Source organism: Mastacembelus armatus, chromosome 13 (assembly GCF_900324485.2).
Source record: "Mastacembelus armatus chromosome 13, fMasArm1.2, whole genome shotgun sequence".
Classification (NCBI taxonomy): domain Eukaryota; kingdom Metazoa; phylum Chordata; class Actinopteri; order Synbranchiformes; family Mastacembelidae; genus Mastacembelus; species Mastacembelus armatus.
The window spans coordinates 13,156,658-13,173,325 of NC_046645.1; the positions used below are offsets into that span (position 1 = coordinate 13,156,658).

General features: G+C 37.4%; 1 protein-coding gene across 4 annotated transcripts in view; it reads left to right on the forward strand.

Annotated features, from left to right (window-relative positions):
• ncam1b (neural cell adhesion molecule 1b) overlaps nucleotides 1–16,668 on the forward strand; it is a 64,865-nt gene that overhangs the window by 32,463 nt on the left and 15,734 nt on the right. For all 4 annotated transcript variants that reach the window (XM_026319410.1, XM_026319436.1, XM_026319419.1 and 1 more), the window contains exons 7-12: nucleotides 66–226; nucleotides 1,422–1,564; nucleotides 10,542–10,571; nucleotides 14,815–14,965; nucleotides 15,042–15,229; nucleotides 15,577–15,673. In XM_026319410.1, coding sequence (XP_026175195.1) covers nucleotides 66–226; nucleotides 1,422–1,564; nucleotides 10,542–10,571; nucleotides 14,815–14,965; nucleotides 15,042–15,229; nucleotides 15,577–15,673 — 770 coding nt within the window. The remainder of the gene's footprint in view (nucleotides 1–65; nucleotides 227–1,421; nucleotides 1,565–10,541; nucleotides 10,572–14,814; nucleotides 14,966–15,041; nucleotides 15,230–15,576; nucleotides 15,674–16,668) is intronic.

Genomic DNA, 16,668 nt, shown 5'->3' on the forward strand with positions numbered 1-16,668 from the left:
GAAGAACAGCTTGTGTTTAAAATAGATTGGATATAATATACAACACTTTCCTGTGTTTCTCACAGGAATGAAGTGGTTCTAGAGGCAGGAGAGAAGTACAGCTTTAATGAAGATGGCTCAGAAATGACAATAATGGATGTAACCAAGCTGGATGAAGGAGAGTACACTTGCATTGCCAAGAACAAGGCTGGAGAAAGTGAGCAAGAGCTCAGCTTAAGAGTGTTTGGTAAGAAAAAAATGTTTTACATACATACAATACATAAACTAATATGACAGTAAACAATGTTCCAAGTGCGTGGGACTAAGGCAGAAGAGTATGTCGGTGGGGGAAGAACAATAGTATTGTTATGTGTCTGTTTTCTAAGAGACGACATAAAGTGTTGTTTCGGTGTGGGCTGAGATTGTTTCATGTAACGATGGAGCTTAAGGATTTGGAGCACTGGCCAAGTGGGATGAGCTCAACTGAAGTTTTTTTTTTTTTTCCATGTTTTTATTAGGTTATTGTTGCCTATATTTCCTTATGTAATCTCGAATGTGTATATTTTCTTCCATAATAGAGCTGCACAGTGCAAACTTGGTATGAAATCTTAAGTATCTGTCTATAAAATTCAATAGTCATAACCAATTAAATATAATGTTGGTATTGGTCTCTAAATCTGGTATTATTTGGTATTATTTTTTTCAACACTTGTTACCCAGCTTCATCAGAATTTGGGGGGGGGGGGTGTGTTTTCATCAGTTTGCCAATCCTGCAGAGTGGTTTATGACACCACTGAATATAAATTGATGCATGTTCAAATACTAGAGATAACAAAATGATGAGACACTGATCAAGTAATAATCGTCAGTTGAGACATCATTGTAATGCAGGATTTGAATTGTTTCCTTGTGTGAATAATGTAAATTATATTCACTATATTCAATAGGCTTACATGAAGCTAACATATTGCCTATTGCAGAAGAGTCATCCTGTATGGAGTGCAATGAAAGATATGAAGCAGAATAATGCTCATCCTCATACTTTAGAAATAGCTCTTTGGTTTTCATCTCATGTCATACTTGTGGCAACCTACTGTGCTTTCAGGTTAGTTCAACTGTGCTGGAACTGGATAGTTTGCTCAAATACAAAGAAAAATGAAAACTGGTTCCTTTGAGATAGGTGAAACAAATTACATGAGTTACAATTGGATCCTCACATAGTTATCCACAGCTTCTCTTCTGCCAAGACTGGACGAGCATAAACACAGTTTTGTTGCTATAAAAATCCTGTCGCCTGTTAAGCTATTGATTTACACCCTTCTTCTGAACTTATCCCAAAGCCACACAGTTGCTTTTTCCCTTATTGTATTTATGCTGCCAAACCATCAGGCTGCCTTGTTATACTGGTGTGGTTGTGATGACCATGTGTTTGTGTTTTACAGTTAAACCTAAGATCACATACATTGTAAACCAGAGCACTTCAGAAATGGAGGAGCAGATAACTCTGACTTGTGAGGCTTCCGGAGATCCAACTCCCACCATTAGCTGGAGCTACGGTAAACATGTCTTCACTGAAGGAGAGCAGGTAAAATAACAGGCAGTGTGGATGACAGAAGTAGTTAAATCTCTAAATCCCTAAATCCTATGCACTCAGTTTTGGTCCTCAAGGGCTGGTGTCCCACAAACATTTTTTTTTTCCTGAAATCACACCTGGCACATAAAGTAGATTTCTATAATCCGTGTCACAAATGCATATTAATTCATTCAAAAAATGTTTATTACAGCCCAGAAAATAGTCATTATTGTAATAAGCTTTACCATTTTATTTGCAGCAACTTCTTATACACTAACTTTCTTATTGCATAATTTATGCTGCACTATTATCTGAGATGTAGGATTGGGGCGGTAACCACCAGGGAAGAACACAAACCTGCAGGTCACTAGCATTTGAATAACTTTAACCTAAATTCAAGAGGTATATTGATCATGTTCTGGTGGTGCAGAGGAGCTGTGCAGTTTCACTGTAAAACACCCTCAACAAGGTTTATGTGCTGCTGATTATTTCTCCTAAATTAGCAGCTCCTTCGAGGTGGCCCAGTGGATCTCATGTAATTAGCTCAGTGATACTGAGCCAGTAATGTTGAGTACACTCAGATTTGAGTTGAGTTTTCCCAAATGCCATGAAAATCATCATCAGAAGCTTAATTTTACCATTCCCAAAATAAGTATGCAATTTAGGAAATAACTCAACTTCATTGTTTTCTGTTGTATTTGCTAGAATGAGCACTTGAATGATCAAGTGTTTGTTTAGCATTTTCAATCACTATTCCCATTATTCTGCTCATGCCAGTGATTGAAAAGTTTTATACTAAAATGTTACAAATGAGATTTTTTTTAATCAATGAATATTCTGCTACCATCTTTTAAATTTGTTTTGGCTATGCATTGGTTAATAGTGAGTGTTTCGCTATCCATTACATCATTTGATACTGTATGTTCTCTTGGTAATATCCTCTACTACGTTCCATATGCAAACTAAGAAAAACATAGAATTCCTGATTGGTACTCTCATACATCTATTGCCCCACGTGCCCTACTTCTTCAAGGTCTTTGTGTCTTGCTACAGTTGTGAGTTAATGGGGGGGGGGGGGGATGCTTCACCGTTATATTGTAGTTCATGGAAGAATTCTGGAGCCAGTCCATTACATGCACTACATTTTCTTCCTGCAGGCACATCTAAACAGGATCTATCAGGTATGAAATCCGCGTGGCACAGAAATGTACTGGAGCATTGTTGCATAGTATGCCTCCAGATTTAACAAACCCCCACTGAAATCAAATAATCTTGCGTTATTGGAAATTTCCCAGCTGTTGCTTGAAAAGCCCAAGGAATGATCTCATCAGACTTCATGAAATTGATTCAACTGCTGCATGCTATCCAAATATAGCCCAAAAACTTCACTGATCTCGTGATAGAAAGTGTGTAGAGCTTATTTCATGAGATCAGATGAAAAATTAATTACATAATAAAAGAGAAACACCATTTCTGTGTTGCTGTTGCCTTAGCATTTCAAACTTTCCATCACAGCATGATTTTGCCTGGATTGAAGTGCAGCTCAGTCTGTCTGTCATCTCCATAATACTGTAGATTGTCTAACATTTGTCAGTGTTACCTGAAAAGTGAAAAGAGGGTAAAAGTGCTCCATCTACAGTCTATCTTTTGAGTATCCAACACTCACCCCCTGCAGACTAAAATGAAAATATGAGTGTTTGAATACTGATCATAGATGTGGGCAGTGGAGAAGTGGCTTATGCTGCAAGAAGAGGATCAGTGGACATTTTTTGAACTGAACTGAAACTGGTCCATTACATCATTTAATATTGTATGCTCTGTATTGGAATCTGCTGTAACTGATGTGAATTTAAGCAGACTACAGGCACTGTGAGCAACAGAAATTACAGCATTCAGGGCTGACTGCTTGATATTCAAAAACTGATTTGTGGTGGAGCCTCCCTTTAAGTGCAAAACATGCTACTACCTTATGATGCATTTCATGAGAGGCTTATGTTTTTTCTTTGTAACTATACAGTGCCAAGGCACAGAGGCACACATGGTTGAAATGGCCAGTAATACGTTACACCTGTCCTTTCATCCAGTGTAACTCTCCCATGAATAGCAGCAGTTTTTCCAGAACATACCTCCCAGGTGCTTAACCTCGACTTTCTTGTATTTCAGTGATCAATTGGCTTTTTTGTGGTCTTAAAGCTGTAATAACAGATGAGGAGAGACACAGCATAGAGGTAGAGTCAGAGTCAAAGCCATACATCCTGAATTCACACCATTAGGTTCTGAAAGACACTGTGTGGCAAGCTGCAATGTAGGTCTGAAGATAGACTGCAGGAAATAAACACACATTAGTAGTAAGCTTTATCCACCCATTTTTTGGAGTGTAGTTGTTGACATGCTGCACCATAGCATGTCATTTGACATGTCATGTGATACACAGCTGTGCTATGGTGGCAGTGTGTTTTGCACGTTATTCTGAAGTATACTTCGTCATTTGCAGTATCTCTACACAGCTGTCTTCAAAGAAACCATTAGCAGCCTTACCCAATCACCATAGTTATACTGAGAGTAGATGAAATTGCTGATGTATTTATTTATATTTCAGCAGGGGAAATCATTTCCTTGGTGGGTCTTAATGATTGCATGTGGAAATGGCTGCTAATTGTTTGTCTTGCTGTGTTTGTTCATCTGATGTCCGTCTGTCATGCTGTCTGTAGTCATCATAACAGCTGTATTTCATCAAGGATGGGTATGACAAGTGAAGCAACAGTCGTTTGGGTTTGACATGGTGAACCGAAAAAAAGTAGCAGTTAATTAACTAAGAATGTTTTTAAGGAGGTTAGGCGTAGGATTTTGAATTAATATGCTCCATTGAATATTAAAATATTGAGATTTTTGTGCTGTTAGAACCCCAGTACAGATCTGTACTGTGCCATTTTAAATGTGTGGTGATGATGAATTAATAGAACTAATTAGCAGTTTATCTGAATGTGTCAGTTTTGTGGCTCACTGGTTGTCCAGTCCATTTCACATTTCTTGTTTGATCAGCTTTGGTTTTAGCGTATTACGTTTTACATTCGGTACATAAATGTTCAAATTAGGGTATTATAATCAAAGTTTACTTTTGGTGTATTTGAGTCTACTTCATGAAAACAGACATGCTGTTCTGCTTTAACATTTAAATACTGAAATTTTATCTGTACGCGTAGGACACTGTGGGCTGTGAAATTACAGGAACATGCTGACATTTTCATCAATTTCACTTTCAGTCTTCGCTGTACAGTAAGATGATGAGTTGCATTTTCAACACAACAGCAGTTAACTGAGTAATCTGCATTACACAGTGGCTCAGCTAACAATTTGCATTTGAGAGGGCCTGTAACTTTTTTTCATGGTACAATATTCATGTTCAGGTATACAGTGACAGAAAGGATAGCAATTTTGAAACAGTCCTCAGACAAAGCATCAGAAAGCATTTGCACATTTATGCTGTTTTGCTTTGCCAACCTCGCATTTAAAACTGCCCTGTAGAGTAAAAAAAAGAATCTGTTTAAATGTGTGCATCTTTGAGGTCTAACAATTATGTTGAGTACATTATAATCTTAAGGTTGTTTACATCCATGTTTGCTTTCTACTTTACACATACACAACATGCAAGAACAAACAAAAATTGCAGACCCACATGTAAAAACACTGTCCCTTTGCGCGAATACTGATTAAACCTTTAAACTAACATTTAAACTTTCAAACTCTCATAGATATTCAAGACTCCAGAACTGCCATTAAAATAAAATGCTAAATAAAAATAAGCAAAATAGATCCAATTATGTTACGTTCATCTTTGGTCTCTTAAGATACTAAAATGCTAGGTTTAAGCAAAAAGATCATGATCAGAGACTTCTACAGATATAGTCATCTAACAAACCAAGGCATTGTATGTAACGGCTGACATTGTAACAAATGAGCTATTCATGTCTTTGTCTGACTTCATTTGACCTCGTTCTCATTATACTGTACTCTTGGGTTTTCAAGGTTAACATGAGGAGAAGCAAATTCATTTTAAATAACCTCCTACACAGAAAAGCATTGTTTGATAACTGTGAGTAAAAACATGAATAATGTGAGGATTGAGAGTTTAATATATCATACAATATAAAAGCTGTGGCAATGTTGAGAAAAACAGCAGGATAAAATGAGTAAGTTCAAAAAATGTTGTGGGTGGATACCTGCTTAGAGTTATGTTTCAAATTCAAATAGGTACTTACAGTTGCAAGAAAAAGTGATGGCACTTTTTGAAGTTTCCTGATTTGAGATGCTGTGGCCAGTGGCGAACAGCCCGTTGGGCGTACAGGGACATATCCTGGTGGCTTGTGGGTCAGCTGTGTATATTATCTGCATTCAGGCAAACTACTTGTTGGTTAGTATCAAATATTTGTATTATGTAATGTATTTGTATATGTATGCCAAATCTAAAACTAGTTCCGTACCGGTTATATCAGTAAATAAAAAAAGATAAGATAGTCTTGTAACAAAAGTACAGTAGTATGTAATAAGTATGTGTAGGTTTAATGGAATAGAAGACAAGACATTATGACATTATGAGTGTTTGTGTTTTACCAACTTAAAAATATTGTATTTACTGATACTGAGACATTTGTGAAGATCAGATCACATTTCATGACCAATTTATGCAGAAACAAAGAAAGAGTGCCATTACTTTTCCTTGTACCTATATCTGGAATAGTTTTGATTTTGTTTATATGGTAATTAAAGGTAACTATTAATATATTTATTATATATATTTGATCAATTTTAACTGTAGTATTCAGTTGTTTCAGTACTTTGAATGCAATTGCTGCAAGTCGCTCTTGATAAGTGTGTCTATTTAATAACTGAAAATGTAAATTAAGTATTTATCTATGCTTTGTATATTTTCTGCATAATGAATGTTCTGCTTATTTGAATACATAAACATTCTACTTGATGCAGCATTTTCAAGCTAAAATTATGTGGAAATACTTTGAACGAACATATAGTCAAATAGGATAATTTGCAAAACTTAAAAAAACACTTTAAAGTTTGTAACTGTAACTTTTGTCTGTAAGTTCTTGTTTTTATAAAAGAACATAAGTTTCAGGTCACAATGCCAATTAGGAATTAAAGAATTGAGAAAAATATTTTCAATTCATATATATATATATATATATTGATTATATGCTTATATTATATATATTGGCTTAAGTATGCATTGTGTTTCCTTACTTAGTAATCATGTATTTTAGAATATAGTTTAACCATAAATTTCAATTACGGTTGAATTTATACTAAATGCTATGAGTTAAAGCTAACATAGCATTGTTAACTGCTATTTATCTGTAATACTGGCAAAAATGTCATTTCCACAACATGTCTTTACCACAGCAGCTTTAAGGGTAAAGACCTTGTGTTGCAGTAGACATTGGCTCTGATGTTGTTTTATTAAATATGGTCACATTTGAGTGGGATGGATAAACGTGACAGGGAGAGATTGTGCTTCTGGTTGGTCACTGGCTGATTGTTAGATACCCCTATATATAAGTTTAAAGTCCCAATCATGACACTTGTCATGTTGAGGGTATGGACAAAATGCTAGTAATCTTCTCAGTACAATACAGTTGAATTAATCACCACTGCAAGCTGCAACTTCAATAATAATAAAGGTGTGACTGAATTAATACCTCTCTGAGGGTGTCAATAAAACCAAACATTACTATTTGTAAGGTTGTTTTGTATCACATTATCTTTTGCAAGTATGTTTTGGGCTCTGAGAGTATATTGCAAATATTGTAAACTAAACAACCACCTAACATTTGCAACCCTAGAGATGAATCCAAATTCATCCTCAGTGAGCTCAACGAAATGCCCTTGATCTCACTGGCCGGAAGCAGGAAAAACAGGCAAGTGTAAGGATCTAAGTGGCTCTAACAGGGGCCAAAGAGTGGGGGCTAGATGACTGGGTCAGAGCATCTCCTAAACTACAGAACCTGTTGGGGGTTCACGGTCCGCGATGGTTAGTACCATCCAAAACTTGTCTAAGGAAGGACAAACAGTGAACAGACGAAAGGGTTACAGGTGACCAAGGCTCAATGATAACGTATAGTTAACATACTTTCAAATTTAATTTACTAAATTTACTTTTCAAAAAAACTTCTTGCAATGTTTGAAGTAATGTACATTGGTCTCTATGAAGAGAAACATTCAGTTTCAGGCTGTAGTGGTGGGATCACAACTAGAGTTTGTAAAATGTTGAATTTGTTTTGAAGAAATGATCTCTAACTTGTTTTCACTGAATGGTGGCCAAATGTGTGTGCTTTCTGACAGTAGAACTATGAAAGCGAACAAATTCACAGATATGAGCTGCAGAGTGACACAAATGGCAACCTACTGCTGCATTGACTCCTTTGTACTCAGTGCTAGGCAGGTGATCATAATGTTAGTGCTGATTGGTGTATGAGTGTGTGGTTGGACCTTTGCCAGAGCCAAAACCAGTGACATCAAGGCACATGATGCTTACTGAGTCAGTGTTGAAGGAACTCTGTTTACATTTCAATTAGTCACCTGCCAGAAACCTTGAAGTTGCAATAACTTTACTCCTCAGGCTGAGATTCAAAAGTGACCATAGTTGAAGAAACACCCATACACACAAACAAGTGAGTAGAAAGAAGAAGATGTGTAATTAATGTAGTGACGGGAGTCTGGGCAGGGAGTTTGAAACAGAGCCATCCTTTAAGCATTGCATGCCACCGCAAAGAGACTGTTGTTTTCTTCAGACACAATAGCTACTAATTTACAACTGCATGCCCTGCTAGCTCAGTAGTGGGGTGATGTAAGGGTTTCTTCACTAAAATGCTAGTCAGTTTTCTGTGATATACTGGCACAGGCTCCTAGGCTCAGCAGTTAATGACACAGGGTGATGACTATGCATTGGTGGTGGTGTCATCACCAGTGAATGAAACACCACCAATGTTCTGTACATTTACATATTTAGTACATTTGTTTTCCTATTCCTGTGCCTCACCCTCTTCACACTGACAGTACAATTCAACCCAGAACAAAGAGCGAGAATAACTCTCTATGAATTGAAGAACAATGGGCTGGAAAAATGATAAGTCCCAAGGGAACCGTCATCATATTGTTGAGCACGTTTGCATGGAGAAGTGATTGTGTCAGGGTGTCTTCCATTTTGCAGTTGCATCTGTTCTTTGTCTTTTTGTCTTAGACAAACACCTGTCACAGATATGACAGTGATACTTGTCGGCTCACTTACTGCAGAGGCAGCGTTGCAAACCAGTGTATGGATGGGATGCTGATGTTCCAGACTATTAAGTTGCCTTTTTTAATTGGGCTACTGCTCTTTCTCAGCACAGTGGTGATATACAGCCAACTGCTGTTCGTAATGATGTACAGTGTGTCTTACTGTGACAGTAGAGGACATACAAGGCTCTTTTAAAACATTACACTCATCTGGCAAGCTTTAGATATTTTAGCAGTCTCCTTGTTTTACCTTCCTAATTTTGCCTGTTTTCTTACTAAATAGTGAATCAGGTTTGTCAGTGATATCAGCTACTTCAAAAACTCCATATGTTTTTTTGTGTATTTCCAAATCTCCTGCTATGATTATGAGAGGATAATTTAGAGGTGATTTTACATATGAAGTCCTTGATGGTTTGATTCACTGTTTCGCCCTACAATTATTCCAGCAGATTGCTTTCATTTACTAGACATTTCCTTGCTGTTGCACCTGATGAAATAGCTGTTTTGCATTTTGCTTGTTACGCTTCAGTACTTTTTCGTTATGTGAGCCATCACATCCCATCACCACGCTTAACATTTTCTTTTCAGCATCATGAGATCCATGTAGCATGCTTTTCAAAAGGCTTTTTGTCTAGTGGGCTTTGTGGTCATTGTGATTTAACTTGACACTGTATGTTGTGTGGTACAGTTCAAATGAATTGTTTGTGATCGAGAGGTTACTGAAAATAACACAATAAAATGTTAAACTCATAGTGATGGGAGTAAAACAATAGTATAATATAATTTGATTGAGAATTTTTTCACTGGATGGTGGCTACACAGATAAGGAGAGGGGCAAGAATAGGACTTAAAATTCATGCAACACATGCTTTTGTCTACCCCAGCCTTGGAATGCAGTCAAAGCATAACAATGAAAAACTACTTGTTAGACTCTAGTGCAAGTATCGTTAACATTCAGAGCAGAACATCAGACCTGCAAAACTCAGCATTAACACTGGCCACCTGTAGGCAAAGATTTATTTCCAGGTCTCACAGCGGGTTTAAGAAGAAATTCAACAAAATTGTTTATTTTAAAGCTGTAATTGCTTATTGAAAAACACAACAAGCTTTGCTGAATGACTTGCTCCACTAGGGTATTAACTGTTGCTTCTTGATGTATGAAAGGCTTTCTTTATGCTTGGGTGAAGACAACAGTGACAGTTATTGCTTCAACCCTCATAAACAGATTGTGAGTCGATAATTGCTGCACTATTATTGCCAAACAGGCCAACAAATCTTTGTTGTTCAGTTTAATGGAGTCACCTCTTTCTGATAAACCAATAATATGTAATAATATTCTGTAGGCATTTGTGCTATTGGGATGAACATACAATTACTTGTGTCGGGTTTAGAAGCACTTTTGTTCCATGTACAGTATATAAAATAACACACCTGAAAATCCTCCACAAATGAACCTTTCAAACAACACATACACTGACACACAAAAGCCTTAACTGGCAGGGAGATTCAAAGCATTGCACTTGTGTTTGCAGACTCTTATCAAAATCAAACATTCACTTCAGGTGCTATGGATGGATGGAAAATAAACTGGACACCTAATACTCATGTGCAATGTGCAGCATCCCAGCTAACTTTGCCTGGATAAGGATTACTTTCCAAAAATTGCTTTGCCTTTTGTTTATTCTGTCTCTGTTCTCTACAGGCATCATGGACTCGGCCCGAGCAGTACAAGGTATTCTAAATGCATGACTTTTTCCTACACCCATCCGTCTTTCATGTCAGGGGAGTCTAATTCAATTCTGGGTGGATGCAAATCAAAATTCTTTATCTAATAAGGGTCAGGGAGAGAATAAACCATGAGAAATATGCAGTAGCAAAAAGGCCAGCGTAAGTCTGTCTCTTTGTTTTACTTGTTTGATTTCCATAAGAACTTAACATGGCATTGCGTACTTCAGTTTTTTTTTTTTTAAACTCATTAAGCTAGCCTATGGGAAGACAGAACACAAGACATTTTTCTTCTCTAATATGATTATGATTTATAAATTCTGTTAAATGCAGGGTGTCCTGTTTCCTCTCATTTGGTTGAGGTAAAACTCGCACTCCTCTCTGTACTCCCACCCACATCTCCAGATCTAACTCAGTTCCCTGCCAAGTCCTGATTGTGACTTTAACATGTAGTTTCGACATTAGAAAGTACTTTTCTGTAGTTCTAATGCGCTGGACCAGATAACAAGTAAATATAATGGAAAATTAAAGATGTCTATGCAACACACACTGTTCCTGAAAAAGTGAAAGCTGGCAAAAGAACATGCGGCCCACATAAGTTTTTCTTCCGTCTGTATTAGATAAGTGTTTTACTTATGTGAGAAAGAAATACCACTTTTTCATTTCTAATATTAGTGCATAGCGCTCCATACTAGAGGACAGAACTGGTGCAAATTTATGTTTTGGCTTTCTAATGACAGAAATTTGTGCCCTTACAAAGTTTGTCACTGATGATCAGCCCATCAAATGCTAGATCAGATATTAGGGTTGCCGTTGCTATTTATATTTCTGGTACCAATTGAAAGGAAATGAACATGTATTTCAGACCATTTGGTTCCTCAAACAGCCTTGCTATTTTATGTTCCACTTGCATGGAGAACTGCACAGCAAGTAAACCGGTCTTTTCCTTTTATTCCCTACTGTAATAATTTGGAGAAAGGCTGATTTTTCCAACAGTAATATTTAGAGCTGCCCTGCATTCACTGATGACACCTGCAATTAGAAAACAGAAACTTTAGAATGAAAAACGTCATCGCTGACTACTCGCTACAGGAGGTGAGAAAGAACCTTCTTCATCAGCCACATGCTGATAGTAATTATTAGGTTTGTGTAAAACTGATTTACACATGGTTGCACTAATGTTTTTGTGCATCAGAAATAAGCTGTTGGAGGAGTACATGGGAAATTTTCTACTTTGAAAGCAGTGGTAAAATTGATAGTTTTGCACATTTGGATTAGATGAGCTGATTGTACAAAAATGAGCCGACACCAAAAAAAACCTAAACATCGCATCCAAGCAGCCTAAGCTGATAAAGATAATCCAAAACTGCCACTTTTCCCTTAAGCAGGATTACGTACATGGAGTTATACCATGCTACTTTATTTTCTGTGCTACCATTTTTTTTAGTTAACTAGTTTTGGTTAATCTTATTTGTCTCACCAAAAATATCTCAGAACAATATTTACAGCAGATGTGTGGATTCAGATTGTGAGTGCATTGGTTTTCATTAAAGGTTGGCAATGATAACTTTCTGACATGACCTGACGTAAGATCTGCTTGCACTCTGAATTGATTAGTGTATGGTATACAGTATCTCTCTGTAAGACATCCCATTATAAACCACACAGGGGATGAATTTAAGCATGAAACAGTATGAACATGCTGAGCATGCTTGTTGTAAACGCAGAGGCAGCTGAGTATTTATTTGACAAGGTGTGGAAGCGAAGGTACATTTGTATGCTGGGCCAGTTAAGATCTGGTGAGACATGAGTTTAACATGTCCTCAGTGTATTCTCAATTTTATGCTCTGATGTGCCAACAGTCTCTCTCTACTTTTCTGGTAAAGTTATAAGAAGCTGCTGCAGAGCTCTGCTGACAGTGTAGTTTGTTTTATTAGAGGAGCTTATATATGAACATCTTATCTTTTCTTGCCACAAAATTAAAACCACTGGCTAGAGAACGTGACTAACACTGATTATCTCATTATAGTGGCAATGGGTGGGAGATAATAGGCAGGAAGTAAACAGTCACTTCTTGAAGTAGATGAGTTGCAAGCAGGAAAAATGGGTCAGTGTAAGGATCTGAGTGAGTCTGACAAGGGCAAAATTGTTCTGACTAAATGATTGTAGCATTGGAATTCTCCAAGATGACAGGTCTTTGTGTTTCTATTACACAATGGTTAATATCTATTAAAACTGCTCCAAGGATGGACAACCAGCGAACCAGCAACAACATCAAGAGCACCCAAGGATCACTAACATGTGGGGAACAAATGCTAGCCCATCTGGTCCAATCCCACAGAGGACCTGCTGTAGTACCAATTCCTAAAAAACTTAATGCTGATTATGACAGACAGGTGTGTGAACACACAGTGCAACACAGCTTGCTGGTGCTCCATGTCCAATGCTCAGGAGCCACAGAAGAAGATGGCCTTGTCTGACTAATCATGTTTTCCTGGGGAAGAGACACCACAAGGGAGCACTGAGAAAAGAAGGCAAACTGCTGGATGTATGCTCTGGGCAGTGTTTTGGTGGGAAACCCTGGATCCCAGCATTCACGTGGCTGTTACTTTGACACATACCACACATTGTTGCATACTAAATACACCTTTTCATGGCAATGTTATTTCCCAAGAACAGTGGACTCTTTCAGCAGGATACTGCATCTTGTCTCACACTACAAGAATCATTTATTGAAATGAATTTTATGAAACATGCCAAAGAGTTCATGATCAAGAGTCCTTCCACTAGACGACCACTCATGCATTAATGTTGATTTGTTGCTGTTTTGAAACATTAATGAATCACAATATTAAACTGCAGTGAGCACATAATTTTCCTGTGGTTGATAATTATATTCATTAGGGGTTTAATAAGGAATGAGTGGCTGTAGCTCTTGAGAAACTGTTAATATGTTGCTTTGGCATTTTTATTCTGGTCTCTCCATGATAGTAGGCAGACAAAATTAAACAGACTTTAACATTAAAGCTAGCTCACTAGCTGGGATTTCATGGTTGTCCATAGTGTGGCAATGCTGCACAGATGCAGGAGCCAGAATCAGTATCACAGGGGTTGAGGGAGAACACTTTACACACGGGGGTCAGAATAAAAGGGTAGTGTGTTATGTCAGTGTCTCCTCTCCCTGGTCCTGCTACCTGCTATGCATAATGAATGCCCCAGTCATGCTTTGTCTATTGAGTTTGAATACAAAATAATGAAGGTTTCTCTTACATGGCTGCCCAGAGTGGGCCCTAATTCAATATGTGTAAAAGCATCTGTGTCATTGTTTTGCTTGCAACTTGGATCAAAGCCATGAAGCAACCAAAAGAGAGGCTCAGATACTCAGTTCTGTAACACCTTGTGAAAGAAACAAGCCACAAAAACACCAAAGCTTACAGAGTACTATATGAAAATACATGCATTTCCCAAATCCATAGATATTTAGTCATGGGAGATAAAGGTTTAGAATCTGTATAATAAATAATTTCATTAGTAATATCCTCCTTGGGGCAACATTTCTTTTAAAGTCAATTTTCAGTTTATCTGGAAATATACAGCCCAACAGTTTAGTGTCATATGACAGCAACAAACACAGAACACAGAGATTTTGACCCTGAAGATCAGGAAGCTACTTATGTTTGGATGTTCCAATTCTGCATATCACGTTGATGAAACCAGGTATCTCTAGAGAGGGAAGGTCATTAACGCATCTCATTAGCCAGCTGTCTGTTATTTCTAGGTTTTTGTAATGCCATGTGACTTGGCACCTCATTGAAACTGGGACTGAATGTACGGTTCAAATAATACTGCAGCTTATTTCTGCCAGAAAATTCTACAAGTACAACTTAGATGTTATTCTACTAAAACATATCATTGGGTCTTAAGCATGGTATGTTTCAGAAGTTCAACCCTCCGTGTGAAAAGCTCTGGGTGGTTTCTAGCACTTTCTAGCATCAATTAATAATAAGCTTTCAGATACTGTCAACTGTGTCCTTATGTTTCCATATCTTCAGAAAGCAGTGTGCCTGTTTCATTAATGTAAAGTCTATTCTGCTCATAAAAGCACATTTTAAAATTATATATTCAAAGGTCACATATTGTTCTGCCAAAATGTGCACTGTAAATCTAAATCCACAATTTGGCTATGGAACATAACAAATGTGAATTGGTTGTTTTTTTCCTAAACCAAATAATATTTTACTTCTTTTTAGAGTCTGGATGGAAATGTGGTGGTGAGGAGTGATGCCCGTGTGTCCTCCCTCACTCTTAAGTATGTCAGGTATACCGATGCTGGTCAGTACCTATGCACAGCACGCAGTGCCATCGGAGAGGATGATCAACCAGTATATCTGGAGGTCCGCTGTAAGTATTTTCCTCCATCTAATATTTTTAAGTGTTACTCTGGAAAGACTGTATTAAATGTATTATTTTCCACTAGATGCCCCTAAGATACATGGTGAGGTGGCAGTGTATACCTGGGAGGGAAATGCGGTCAATATTAGCTGTGAGGTCAAGGCTCATCCCAGTGATGTGTCCATTGTTTGGCTGAGAGATGGACTGCAGCTCCCCAACTCAAACACCACCAACATTAAGATCTTCAGAACTCCCTCAGTCAGCTACCTGCAGGTACAAACACACACACACACACATCAAACCACGATTTACACTACACATGTAGGCTTATACACAAAGTCCTCCCACGTGCACATACCCACCCTTTATGTCATCAAGATTTCATGAGCATAGACTTGACGTGAAGGGTTTTCTTTCAGCTCCATTGTGGAAAAAATCTGATGCATAATTCAGCAGCAGAAAAGCTCTGAGCAACAAATAAAAATAGTCTACTCTAATGGACAAACAAAAAGGTCACCTTCTGAGTGTCTGACACACAAGTTTGTTCATCTGTTTTGGTACACTGCCCTTCATATATTTACGGCTTTCTGTTTTTTTTTTTTTTTTATTTCCTCTTCCAGATAACCCCTGAGTCTGAAAATGACTTTGGAAGCTATAACTGCACTGCCTCAAATGAGATGGGTACAGAATCCAAGGAGTTCCTCCTCATTCAGGCTGGTCAGTGATGATACTGTCATACAACCCCCTCTTCTCCAATTTCTGTTGCTTAAAACCTTTTCAAAGATACATAATCAATATAAAATCAATACATTTTGCTATAGTACACACATTAAATTGTGAGTAATGCAAGAGTTTTTTTTCTGCCCCTAGGCTTTAGGATCAGATTTTTCATTCATATTCAAAATACACAATGTGAGATTATACAGAGCAGAGTTTAGATGAATGATAAATTTAGATAAAAAGCCGATGTGACCAATATGTCATAATGTGACATTCCTTCCCTCTGTTTGTTCAGAAAATACAATGGATTTTCACTTTAGTGCAGTGTACATAAGTATATATTAGTGTGCAGATGACAATTCATCAAACTTACATCTTATTATACCTTAGAACACCACCAGTTGATACCATAGATGATATATTCACCAGCAGATTAGACAAATGGAACAGAGGGCAGAGATAATGCCACTCTTAAGCCACAATCTGAAGTAAATGAATTGAAAACACCACATTCTTCAATCAGAGCAAACATCTGCAGCCACAGTAATTACAGTGTGCCTTTTCATTTCTAAGATCAAAGTGATTCAATACTCAGCTCTGCTCACACGCCAGTGTGTGAATTCAGCACAACCACCAGTACTTTGATTAGGACAGTCTCACTGGTTTAAATCGTTTATATAATGTAATTTTATCCAAAAGAGGGAACACAACGTAGGGTAAATCAAAATAATGTGCCCATTAAATTGAACATACATGTAAATGACAAATAAATAGTCAGTTAATAGTATACAGTACACTACAAGTCAGTTAGTTGCTGTGCAAATCTAAAACTGAGATGTATATAGTAATCACAAACCTAATCCATTTCAACAGACTGGGCCTCAACATCTCACCAATAGCTGTTATAGTTTTTATACATTATATTAAAAAAAAATAGGCTGTGCTTTACTGCAAGGTGTTACAATGGCTCAAAACATTAGCATTATCAAAAT